The sequence below is a fragment of the Dipodomys spectabilis genome, unplaced genomic scaffold (genome assembly GCF_019054845.1).
Source record: "Dipodomys spectabilis isolate Male_0828 unplaced genomic scaffold, ASM1905484v1 ptg000019l, whole genome shotgun sequence".
NCBI lineage: Eukaryota > Metazoa > Chordata > Mammalia > Rodentia > Heteromyidae > Dipodomys > Dipodomys spectabilis.
The window spans coordinates 26,056,737-26,069,112 of NW_024870696.1; the positions used below are offsets into that span (position 1 = coordinate 26,056,737).

The window sequence follows — 12,376 nt, forward strand, 5'->3', positions numbered from 1 at the left end:
AAACAAGCAGAATGAAGATAAATGAAGATTGTGATTTCCTTGTCAACTAGAATATTCAAGGTTAATAAGGAAATCAACCACTTCCAGTATTTGTTCCTGCCATCCAATACTACACATACTTAAAAAAAATACCACTTAAAGGATGGAAGAACAAGGAGGGGCAGATCTAGCATTCAATAAACTAGTACTTCCAAAAGTACTATTTGCACACTTTTTGCCTCTCAAAAATACAATTGTTCTAAAAGATAGTATCAATATATGATGATGACTAGGGCTTGTGATTATTGGAATAGATAACAAATCTTCAGTACAGCTGGACACTGGAAGTTTAAAAGAAGTAGAGAACATCACTTCACTTAAACAATTTTTCAGGGGGCTTCAGATTATTCTAATTTATGGATAAGAAACTATCCTCAGGAAATTAAATTTGATTCAACTAAACATTAATAAGCAGTAGCAGCGTTTTGAAAAGGCTCTGTACTGTGTTTTGTGGGGAATAGAAAGTCAAAGTGATGCACAGCCAGTCACCAGTGGCTATACTACACAGTGGCCATTCCTATAATCCAGTGGCTATCCCTACAACCCACTCGGAAGGCTGAAATCAGAGGATCACGGTTCAGAGCCATCTTGGGAAAACAAGTCCCAGAGACTTGACTGGTTAAAAAAAAAGCTAGAAGTCAAGCAGAGGCTCAAATGGCAAAGCCCTGAGAGAAAAGGAGTTCAAGCCCCAGTACTGGTACACAATGAAAAAGAGACAGAGCTCAAAGTTTCATGAGTTGGAAGATGTCACACAGAACTAACTAATGCCAATTAATTACTATGAAATGCTGGGATGTTTGTGTGTTACCTAATTAATGAAATTGGCTCTTATATTTTAAAGTTCATCTACTTTCATGTTTAGCAGAGTTAGAGTTCTAACACATTTTGTACCTCTATAAATGTTTCCTCCTTTAGGTCTAGGTTATTAACTTATAGCAAGAGGGCAGGCAGAGGATTTCATGGGGAGCAGGCACTTTGAATGGTTGTTGGCGCTTGGGAAGGATTTCAGCAGGAATCCTGGTTAACCTAAGTGGCATCAGACATCCTGCTCCTTCTATTACCTCTGCAAGCTGGAGTTGCTGCTGTCCATTGTCCTGAAGGCCTGCATCTGAGAGCGCTGTCTCCTATGAGCGTGAATCCAGCTTTGCATCCAAAGTAGCAAGTGGTATTCAAACCAAAGGCTCCTGGACAGGACATTGTTCCTTGTCCAGGAATGGTGAGGGCTGGACATCTTACCACTTTAGTAGGACGTGATGCTGCACCTGCTGTGAGAAAAATGTTTTGATGTAAAGCGTTCAAGGTGTTCTCATTTACAAGGAGCTTATCTAAATTAAGATTTGTATAGAATAGCTGTGCCCCACTTCTTTCAAACTGAGGGCAGTTCTATCAGTATCTAGATCAAAAAAAGGATAAATTATGCATCTCAGATATGGGAAACCTTATGAGGAAAATTATTTAAGTTTCCTTGAAGAGATGGTATCTTGGGCCCAAGAAGAAATGTTACCAATACACGTTTAAAGAAGCCACAGGACAGTTGGTACAGAAATAGGACAATTCTGCTGAGTGCCAGTGGCTTATGCCTACCCAGGAGGCTGAAATCTGAGGCTCACAGTTCAAAGCCAGCCTGGGCAATTAACCAACAAAATGCTGGAAGTGGAGCTGTGGATCAAGTGGTAGAGTGCTAGCCTTGAGCAACAAAGCTTAGGGACAGTACCCAGGCCCAGTTCAAGCCCTAGGACCCCCTTTCCCCAACACACACAAAGAAATATGACAATTCAGTAAAAAGTTGAATATCCATGTGTCAGTGGTCTGCGTTCCCGACTTTATTGGGAGATGATGTTAGTCCTGTCTAAAGTTCAACATGAAATGGCTTTGCTATGAATGATCTTGCCACTAGTCTTCTAATGGCACAGAGATGATGATTGAACTCTCTGCCCTCCGTTGCCCGATTTGAACACTTGAAGTGGAGATTGCAATCCTTGGGCTCTCTCAGCAATGAAGTAGTGGGCGCCATTTACTTTGTTCAGTAAAACTCTTTGAGAAAAAGAACCTCAAGTTATAAAAACAAGATGTCTATAAGAATCGCGATGTCTTAACAAGCCTAGAAGTCTGTCAGTCTTTAGAATTGTATAATCCACAGGCTGTTTACAATGTCCAATCATAATCGAATTGTTTATCATCTCTAGGAGCTATGTGAGTGCTCTCCTTGTGGACAAAATTTCCAAAAGCAGTCTGTCCCAGAGAGTGTGGGTTACCTTTGCAGGTTGGTGGAGCTGTAGACCATCTCCCAGCCGTGGTACACTCCACACCGTCCGATCCTTCCAGCACAAAGCCCTTACGACAGGAGAAACTGCAGAAGGAGCCAACGCTGAATGGTCCGTGCGCGTGAGAACAGTCCATGCGGCCTTGTTCTGGAGTGGAGAGTTCTGGGCACTGGATGACTGGAGTATCAAATTGAGAACACCACAATGTCCACGTTAGGCAGCGTCTATTGATTCATATATGCAGCAAGTATTTACTGAACGTCTATGGTATTCCAACTCTTCTATAAAGCAGCCAAAATTCCACAACACATAAAATGGGATGATAATTACAGAAGATGGGGGGAAGGATGGTTAACTTGTGAAGAGGAATATATGTAGAGGTCACAGAGATAAGGAAGTCAAAGATTTACGCCACTAAACTCAACAACTCACATCCCTCCTCTTTTCTCCATATCCCCTCCTGTATTCCCACCATCTTATCTGCAGAGGGAAACTTCAAATTTCTGGTCAAGATAGCTAAGTTTTGAGCTGGGCATGGTGGTTCACACCTGCAGTCCTAACTGCTTGAGTTACTTGAATGGAAGGATCGTGGTTCAAGGCTAGCGGAGACAAAAAGTATCACGAGGACCCCATCTCAACAGCAAAAGCTGAACGTGGTGACATACAGCTATCCTCCCAGCTACAAAGGAAAGCCATAAATAGGAAGATTGTGGCACAGGCAGCCAGGCAAAACGCAAGACCACACCTCAAAAGTAACCAGAGCAAAAGGGGCTGGAGGCCTGGTTCAAGGAGAGTGCCTGTCTAGAGATTGTGAAACTGTGACTCAAACCTCAAGACCATTTTTTAAAATCATTTTTGAATCATTCAAGAAAGCCACTTTCCTGTCTGAGGCGCGGCCCTGTGGAGGTTTACGGAAGCCTAACCTGGACCTGGCATGTGGTAGACACTCAAAGAACGAAATTTAATCTGTGTTGTTACCCATGATGCAGCTGGAGGGGAAGAGGCCATAGACACAAAGGAAGGGATTCCCGTAAAGGAATAATGCTGTGCATATCTTTAAAGAGAGGAACATACTCTTGAACCGAGTAGGAAGCATTGTCAAACCCGTATAGTCAGAATAGAAAACAACTAAAGGTTGCGACCATCCCATGCTTAGGGCTCTGTTTTCATTGCCTTGGAAGTAGTTGTGTCGTAAGGATGTTTCTTAGCTGATGCCTTCCTAATTCACTAGGTAATTAGTGAATCGGGAAAGTATATCTACTTAAGTAGATAGACATAACTATGTGTGAATCCATGAATTACTAGGTTTTCTGCTACTCTAATCATCAACATAAAACATATTGCTTTATATTATTTTTTAAATATTTAGCAAATTCTCTTTTTTTGCCTCACTTCACTTGAGATGGATAGTAAATCAAGAACTTTTTGACCAGGCACTGGTGACTCACACCTGTAATTCTAGTTACTCAAGAAGCTGGAGCTAGAGAAACAGGGTTTGAAGCCAGACAGGCAAAAAAAAAGTCTGTGAGTGTGTATCTTCCAATTAACCAGCACAATGCCAGACTGGAGGCATGCTTCAAGTGGCAGAATCTAACAATGAGTTGGAAAGCTGATGCTAGTGCAAGGCCCTGGACAGCAAAGGCAGGGAGGAGGCTTGAAAGAGCAGCGGAGCCCAGGCCCCAACGGCCCCAGGGAACTGGTATTCTTGCTAAAGCGATTTGTAGAACTATTTCAAGACTATCTCAAAACTTTTGCATCACTCTCTGAGTTCCGCCTGCCACGCTTGCCCTTCATACTAGGTGATCCCTAAACCCCTTTGATGTATCCTAAAATTGTGCAAAATACCAGGTGAAAAGTAGTGTTCTGGGACAGTGTTCAGGGATAAGATTCAGACATGTGGAAAAGAAGAGTGTAGAACATGGATTTTGGAAAACAAGAGAGAAACATAGGCGCCCACAAAACCACGTCTCAACATCAAAATAAGACCACTGGATTCTAACCATAGAGCCTTCAATTCTGAGGATCATAGTTCACTAAAGGTTGCGTCCACTGGTCAGGGATCTTTCTAGATAGGAGTGGGAACTGGGCTCACGGTTGAGAGGCAGAAACCCCCTTCCACAGGAAAAAGAGGGCTGAGGAGGAGGAAAGAAAAACTGGCTCCCGTATTACAGACTGAACAATCATGTTGGCTGCATAAATGATTTTAAGCTTTGATGGGATTTTCAAAAGGACTTTTGCTTTGCCTTAAAACAGAGCATTGGAGCGTATAGCTTATGATAACTATCAGTGGAATAATACATGAGAGAGAGGGTGAGCGACAAAGCCCAATCCTTGCTGTCCAATCCCTAAATAAGCTAGATTTCTTAGCTACTAGTAGTCTATCTTCCCTTCACCCCCCCACCCCCCAGGAGAAAGTTTATTTGAAAATGAGAAAAAGCCATGAAAGATAGTAGCAGAAACTATGTAAGAGGAATTCCATCGTCTACCCTTTGGACAGCAGATGGCAGCATTTTATGACCTTTAACGTAACAGACGTCCCAGACAAGGGTGTGAGTCCAGTGCCCCCTTTGGTGGAGTGCCGGCCTGGCACACTATGCCCCTGCTTCAAACCCCAGTACTCTAGAGCCCTAAGCAAAGACAAAATACCCCTGTGCTACGGGCTTGCCTAGCATGTGTGAAGCCCTGGACGCGAGCCCCAGTAAGCCAGGAAACAAAAGAAAAAGAGAGAAATTCTTGGCTAGCCCAATGGCTTTGGAGATGCTATCGTCTATTCCTCTCCTTCCTTCCTCAGCCTCCGAGGGTTAAGGAGGCTTCCTTCCTGCTGGGGAGGGAGGACAAGGGGGGAAGGACAGCCCATGCTATTGTACAAGGAGGAATAACAGTAGCTTAGCAGTTTTTAATACGACTCAGTAGATTTCTACTGATATAGTCACTGCCGTTTCTAAGGTTTATTTCAGCAGTTTTGGCGGCAACTGTGCAGTAGACTAAATTTATTGGTGACAGACCCAGAATTTAGACGCTCTGCCACTAGGTGGCAATATGGTCCAACAGTGAAAAATACCTGAATCCTGCTGACTCCCATGCACCCTGGTTATGTGACCTTTGCCAGCTGCTTCTCTCAAAGTTTCAGTTTCTCCTGGCTTACGGTGGAGATGATGATCATCTAACAGTGGTTTGTGTAGAATGTAATCATACATACAAAAACGCCCGGTACTGCACATACACTAAAGGTTGCTTATTCCCACCAGTCTTGTTATTACCAATTCTGACTTACTGAAAAATAAATTGGAACTGCTGTGCCCTCTGAAACCAAATAGAACTGTGAAATAGTTCAGTCTATGTTAGTCTACATGCCAGGTAGTGGGCCTACCAGATTCTTTGAGGGAAGCAAATACAGAAAAGATCTGCCCTTGAATTTGAGGATTCCACTAATTGACTGTCTGTCATGCTGTGCTAGAGTGAGCAGGGTGAGCTTCACGTCAACAATACTTGCCACAACCTCCTTTAACTCAATGTAGCAGCGGCAGAGGATGAAAAGGTGGAGGAGGCACAGGCTCTGCTCTCGAGGACTTTATAATTGATATGGAAATAGAAGGAAGAACCAGTAGAAAAGAGTTCTGTCACATCCATCCCTGATTATCTTCAGCGTTGGGGACTTAGTGCTGGGTAATGGCGAGTTTGCGAAGGAAGGAAGGAAGGAACAGTCTAAATGACTTCTAAAGACATCATCACAAAGGTCTCAGTGAAATGGCTGAGCTTCGTCATTTCCTAATGGCATGTCCTTGAGCAAGTTACTCTTTCGGAGCCTTTGCTTCTACATCTGTAAAATGGAGGTGATACTCATTATTCCAGAATTGTGCTAAACATCATTTCCTAGGACGTCAGGAAAGAACTTTATAACACTATGGAAGTAGATGATCATATGAGGATAGAAAGAGTGTTCAAAGGGACTAAAAAGGAAGCTTGGTCTAACTCCCCATGCTTTGTGGATGATGTGTTGCTTTAGCTTTGTGGATGATGTGTTGTTTTAGCTTGAGGACACTTTCATAGGAATCTCTGATGATTCTTTCATCCCATGATATTACCTGGAAAGTCATAAGAAAAAACAGACCCTGGTTCCTACCTTTACATGTTGGAGGGGAGCCTGTCCAGTGTCCAGATGGAGTACAATCCAGTCTTTCTGGTCCAGATAAAGAAAACCCCTCATCACAGTTGAACTGACATGTGGATTTGTAGCTGGAACCTCCCAGAGGCTGGACACAAGTCACTGTTCCATTCTGAGGACTTAGCAAAGGTGTGCAGCTTATAGCTACAGTGGACATGCAAGAAGAGAAAAGACCATGTTAGTGTACAGCAAATCTGAGACTCAGAAGGAGGAAAAGTATAATCCTTGCCCTGCAGGCCTTCCTAGCTATAGAAGGAGTAATAATAATTCACATAGAAAAATCAAATTTCAAAGACAACACAAAAATCGTGGGCACAGTGTTGGTGAAAAATTCACTAACTGTCTGCAAATGGCAATTTCCACTTCTTCTCAAAAGCCTCATCCCATAGTGGCCAGTCATAAATGACTCTTCTTGTTCACTTTACAAAGAAGTGAATTGGGCCTCTCAGTTCTTTGCGCAGCATATACACATGATGTAAGGTAGGAGAGGACTTATTTGACTGGGTTGGTGATGGCGCGCTGTGACTTTTGGCACGTCACTTAATCTCTCTGAATCTCAATGTGTTTAAAGGAGGAAAATAATATTACCTAGTTTCTAAGATTCTTTAAAATCGAGATTGAAAATACTCTCAATACAAATGTTGACAGTCGTTCCTTGTGTGGTTAAGGAAACAGCAAAGCCTAGATTCAATAGGTTGACATAAAAAGTAAAGGCTAGGGTTGGGTGTGGCATCTCATCCCTCTACTCTGGAGGCGGAGATTCGGGAGATTGTGCTCTAGCAAAAAGCTAGTGAGAGCCCCATTCAATGAAAAAGCTAGACATGGTGGAATGTGCCCCCCCCCCAACTACCTGGGAGGCATAAATAGGAGAGTCACTATCTAGGTCTGCCCGGACCAAAAATGCTAGAGCAAAATAACTAGCCCCAAAATAAAGCAACAAAGGCTGGGACTATTGCTCAACCAGCATAAATCTTGCCTAACAAATAGGAGGTGCTAATCGTCCAAAATAAAAATAAAGTAAGGACTCAGCTATACCCAGTTTCGAGGTCTTGCAAGGGCTTAGTTTAGAAGTGTGTGACTTTACACCAGATAACAGGGTGCTACGGCTGTTCCGGGGCCATTTTCAGCCGCTTACTCCCATTGGCCAGAGGTTTGGAAAGCCGTTTTCTGTGCTCTCTCTTCCCAACATCCTTTGCCCTCCCTCCACAGATGCAAGTTACTTCCATCCACACGTGGAAAGCCGTTCTGTCTTCAGTGCCTATGTGTGGGGTGCGGTGGAGGGAGAAGAGACCACGCAGAGAGTTCCTAAGTTTTAAAGACCCAAGGGGCAGATGTGCCTCAAGTTCTTGGTTTGGTGGAACCATTTCCAGCTCTTCTGTGGCTTGGTCTTGTGCGGACAGTAAAAAGGGAACTTGGCTGATAACTCTCTTCGAAGTGTTACAACAGCCTCAAGACACACCTCCCGGCCCTGACCACATTTGGGGAACTCACTCACAGCAACAAGAGGAGAAAGTTCATTCGGAGTAAACAAAGGACAAAAAGCAGAAGGGAGCTGGAAGGTCACCTGAAGCCAGGGGGGTGGCCACCTCCTGGCTGTGAGCCCACACCAGCCGCACAGGTGAAACAATGAATAGTGATCTGTGCCCTGCACAGCCCTCGCTTTCCCCCAGAGTTCGGATGAGCTGCTTCGTCCCCCCAGTATGAGCGGGCTCAGGGCTGTGTGCAGGTTGTGGCTTAGTTAGGGTGGGTGCTAAGGGGGGGAGCTACAGCTCTACCTGTGCTTTCTAGACCCAGAGCTGGGCCCTGGACCCCAACTCCAGTGGCTGACCGCACCCCTGTGTGGGGATGAAGGAATCTGCTTCCGCTCAGTTCCATCAGCAATTACTCTTTGGTTTTTGTGTTTGTTTGTTTGTACTGTTAACACAACCCAAGAGTAAAATGCATGCCCATTCACACACGCACATTTGTGTGTGACCTGAAGAGAAAGCAGTTTCTTCTTCCTAGAGATGCGTCCCTGCCTGCCTTCACTCTGATGTTGAAAGGCAGGGCAAGTAGTACAAACATATTTTACCCTTTGGGTTTTATCATTAACATTACATATATATGTATGTATACCAAGAAAATATTCATTGCCTGGGGGAGGCAGGGAATCAGATGGGGAAATATTGGGGAAAAAATCATACCAGAATGTGAACAATAGTTTAGGGTAGGGATATTTAAGAGGATGGATTTACTTCAGGTTTCTTCTTGTTCTGTAGATTTTATAAATGAGAACCTTGCTTTTGGTGAACAGTATTTGCCATAAATCTAAATAGAGTTTCATACACTGAGAGGAGAAGTAATATAGAAGATAAAAGTAGACATCTGACCCAGGTACTGGTGGTTGAGGCCTATAATCTTAACTACTCAGGAGGCTGAGATCTGAGGATCGTGGTTTGAAGCCAGCCTGGGCAGGACAGGCTGACACTCTATCTCCAATTAACCACCAAAAATCTATCACTGGAGCTGTGGCTCAAGTGGTAGATACGTACTAGCCTTGAGCCGTGCCAAAGCCCTGGGCCCAGGACTGGTGCCTCCTCCCTCTGCCCCCCAAAAATCTGGTTTTTAGTTTGCAAACATAGTCAGTTAGAACCAGGCCTGTTTCATCTAAGATGTTATAGCATCAGCAGAAGGCACTGGCTTTTTAATATCATAGACAATGCAGGCTTAAACACCTGTATTTGAATCTGTACATTTCTTCTGAGGATCCAGTAACCTCGAGGTGTGGAGTGGGTTCCTCCTCTTTCCAACTCTCTTATCTACATCTTGGAGGATTCTGCATTAGATTCTCCCGTTCTACCTGTACAGCCCAGGACCCCAGGAGGAAGGTCCACATCAGCCTTGGGAAACATGCTGGGAGCTCAGAGGGGGCATTGCCTCTGTTTTCCTTCGAGTCTTATTTCCAGATACTTAATTCGTGATGGGCACCCCGGGGTCCTGGTAAAGACCCGCTAAGGAGTCTGCTAGGCCATCACAGCCCTCTCCCCTGTCACCAGGTGTCTAGACACACGTTTCTGCGTAGCCTCTGCAGATATTTGCGTTTGGGATCCTTGGGTTACCAATGAAAGCATGAATGATGATATGCCTTCATTTTCTAGCCCCTGTCAAACACGGCCCTACACACCCACCACCTCTAAAACGTAGCCTTCCTTTTGCAATGATCACCCCAATTATTCCCAAAGGCAATGCGCCCTTACCCCGGCACTCTGGGGGAGGGGCGCTCCAGCGTCCTGTAGCCATGCAGCGGACCGCCCTTGCTCCAGCCAGGAGGGAACCTTCTCTACAGGAGAAGCTGCAGACCGACTGGTGCTGAAACGGTCCAAAAGGATGTGAGCAGTTCATCTGGGCCTTTCTGGGCACGGGAAACTCCTGGCACTGCACAGCTAAGAAGGGAGAACGTAAAGAATCATTATACAAGTACTAATTGGTTTTGTTTGGTGTGTGTGTGTGTGTGTGTGTGTACATACCAGTTCTCAGGCTTGAACTCAGGGCATGGGCACTATTTCTTAACTTTTCTACCCAAGGCTGGCACTCTACTACTTGAGCCACAGCTCCCCTTCCAACATTTTGCTGGTTAATTGATGATAAGAGTCTCATGAACTTTCCTGCCCCGGCTAGCTTCAAACTGCCATCTTCAGATCTCAGCCTCCTGAGTGGCTAGGATTATAGTCATGAGTCATGGACACCTGGCTCGATGCTTTTTCTATTCTCAATTTCACACGTGCCTGTATTATAACAGCTTCACCTCTTCTCATCTGTCTTTTCCCATTCCATACACTCCGTGTGAGAATGGCAGAGGCTCTGTGTGTCTGTCTGCAGAGGCTCTGTGTGTCTGTCCGCAGAGGCTCTGTGTGTCTGTCCGCGGAGGCTCTGTGTGTCTGTCCGCGGAGGCTCTGTGTGTCTGTCCGCGGAGGCTCTGTGTGTCTGTCTGCGGAGGCTCTGTGTGTCTGTCTGCAGAGGCTCTGTGTGTCTGTCTGTCTGCAGAGGCTCTGTGTGTCTGTCCGCGGAGGCTCTGTGTGTCTGTCTGCAGAAGCTCTGTGTGTCTGTCTGCAGAGGCTCTGTGTGTCTGTCTGCAGAGGCTCTGTGTGTCTGTCCGCAGAGGCTCTGTGTGTCTGTCTGCAGAGGCTCTGTGTGTCTGTCTGTCTGCAGAGGTTCTGTGTGTCTGTCCGCGGAGGCTCTGTGTGTCTGTCTGCAGAAGCTCTGTGTGTCTGTCTGCAGAGGCTCTGTGTGTCTGTCTGTCTGCAGAGGCTCTGTGTGTCTGTCTGTCTGCAGAAGCTCTGTGTGTCTGTCTGCAGAGGCTCTGTGTGTCTGTCTGTCTGCAGAGGCTCTGTGTGTCTGTCTGTCTGCAGAGGCTCTGTGTGTCTTTCTGCAGAGGCTCTGTGTGTCTGTCCGCAGAGGCTCTGTGTGTCTGTCTGCAGAGGCTCTGTGTGTCTGTCTGTCTGCAGAGGCTCTGTGTGTCTGTCCGCGGAGGCTCTGTGTGTCTGTCTGCAGAGGCTCTGTGTGTCTGTCTGTCTGCAGAGGCTCTGTGTGTCTGTCCGCGGAGGCTCTGTGTGTCTGTCTGCAGAAGCTCTGTGTGTCTGTCTGCAGAGGCTCTGTGTGTCTGTCTGTCTGCAGAGGCTCTGTGTGTCTGTCTGTCTGCAGAGGCTCTGTGTGTCTGTCTGTCTGCAGAGGCTCTGTGTGTCTGTCTGTCTGCAGAGGCTCTGTGTGTCTGTCTGCGGAGGCTCTGTGTGTCTGTCTGTCTGCAGAGGCTCTGTGTCTGTCTGCGGAGGCTCTGTGTGTCTGTCTGTCTGCAGAGGCTCTGTGTGTCTGTCTGCAGAGGCTGTGTGTAGCACTGCCCTCAGCCTCATCCTCATGACAGGCCTTCTACTCCAATGCCTCATTCGTTTTGCTTCTCATTTTTCTGTTGTGGTCAATACATACAGCAAAAATCCGTTTACTTATCACTGAAGTAATTTAAGTATCTAGTTCTGCGGCCCATTGTCATACGACCACTATGTCCAACATTGTTCTCATTGTGTCAAACTGACACACTAGAGTCATTAAACATGAGCTTCCCCCCCCCCCCGCCTCATTATTCTCCTTTCCTGTCTCTGTGATGATCTTGATGAAGCCAGTAAAAAAATAATATCACGTGTTATTTTTGGGGGGAGACCTGGCTTGCTACACTCAGCACAATATGCTTAAGGATGGCTTGTGTTGTGGCACGTGTTGGAATTCCTTCCTTTTCTACGGTAAAGAATACTCCATTGGACATGCGTACCATGTCCTGTGGATTCTTCCAACCACCTGTTGGCGTTCTCTTGGTTTGCTCCCTTATTCTATCATGAAAAATGTTGCTGTGGGCCCAGATGTGCAAAGCATCTCTTCATGGCCTGCTTGTGCACCACTTACAAATCAAGGCTCACTTTCATATCATGGTATGTGTCACCCAGAGCATTCGCAGCCATTGCTGAGGGACTCCCAGTAAATGGCAACATCAAATATCAGCATCGTACTTCTGAAGCAGAACTTGGTATGGGGTCCCTAGTGGGGAACTGTCCATCTGGTTTCCCTGTGCCTTCATTCCCACGTGAGAGTAACACACTGAAAACAGACGACTTAAATCAGACCACAGGCCTGACAGCATTTCTAAGGTTGTGTTTCGATACGCTAACTCACTGCTAGTGGTAAGCTGGGGAGACACCGAGCCTCCGAGAGTCTGGAAGCTTCCTGACAGGCCATGAAAGAACTGGACTAACCGCCGTGTCCCTAACTCTTCGGCTCATTCTCACACACCATTCCTTCCCACTCACTCGTGTCAATCAAAGCAACTCTACGCTCTCAGCTGTGTTACAGTGAGTCATGTTGGCCCTAAGGCTGGCTTTGCCCA

General features: G+C 45.8%; 1 protein-coding gene across 2 annotated transcripts in view; it reads right to left on the minus strand.

The window, feature by feature from the left end:
• The window catches only part of LOC122103780 (selectin P), a 30,040-nt gene that overhangs the window by 4,152 nt on the left and 13,512 nt on the right, over nucleotides 1-12,376 (minus strand). Inside the window, exons 8-11 of one of the 2 annotated variants that reach the window (XM_042674432.1) lie at nucleotides 9,705-9,890; nucleotides 6,427-6,612; nucleotides 2,295-2,480; nucleotides 1,101-1,301 (exon numbers count right to left, since the gene is read on the minus strand). In XM_042674432.1, coding sequence (XP_042530366.1) covers nucleotides 1,101-1,301; nucleotides 2,295-2,480; nucleotides 6,427-6,612; nucleotides 9,705-9,890 — 759 coding nt within the window. Of the gene's footprint in view, nucleotides 1-1,100; nucleotides 1,305-2,294; nucleotides 2,481-6,426; nucleotides 6,613-9,704; nucleotides 9,891-12,376 lie in introns of both variants that reach the window. The other variant, XM_042674431.1, reaches the window with a different exon arrangement.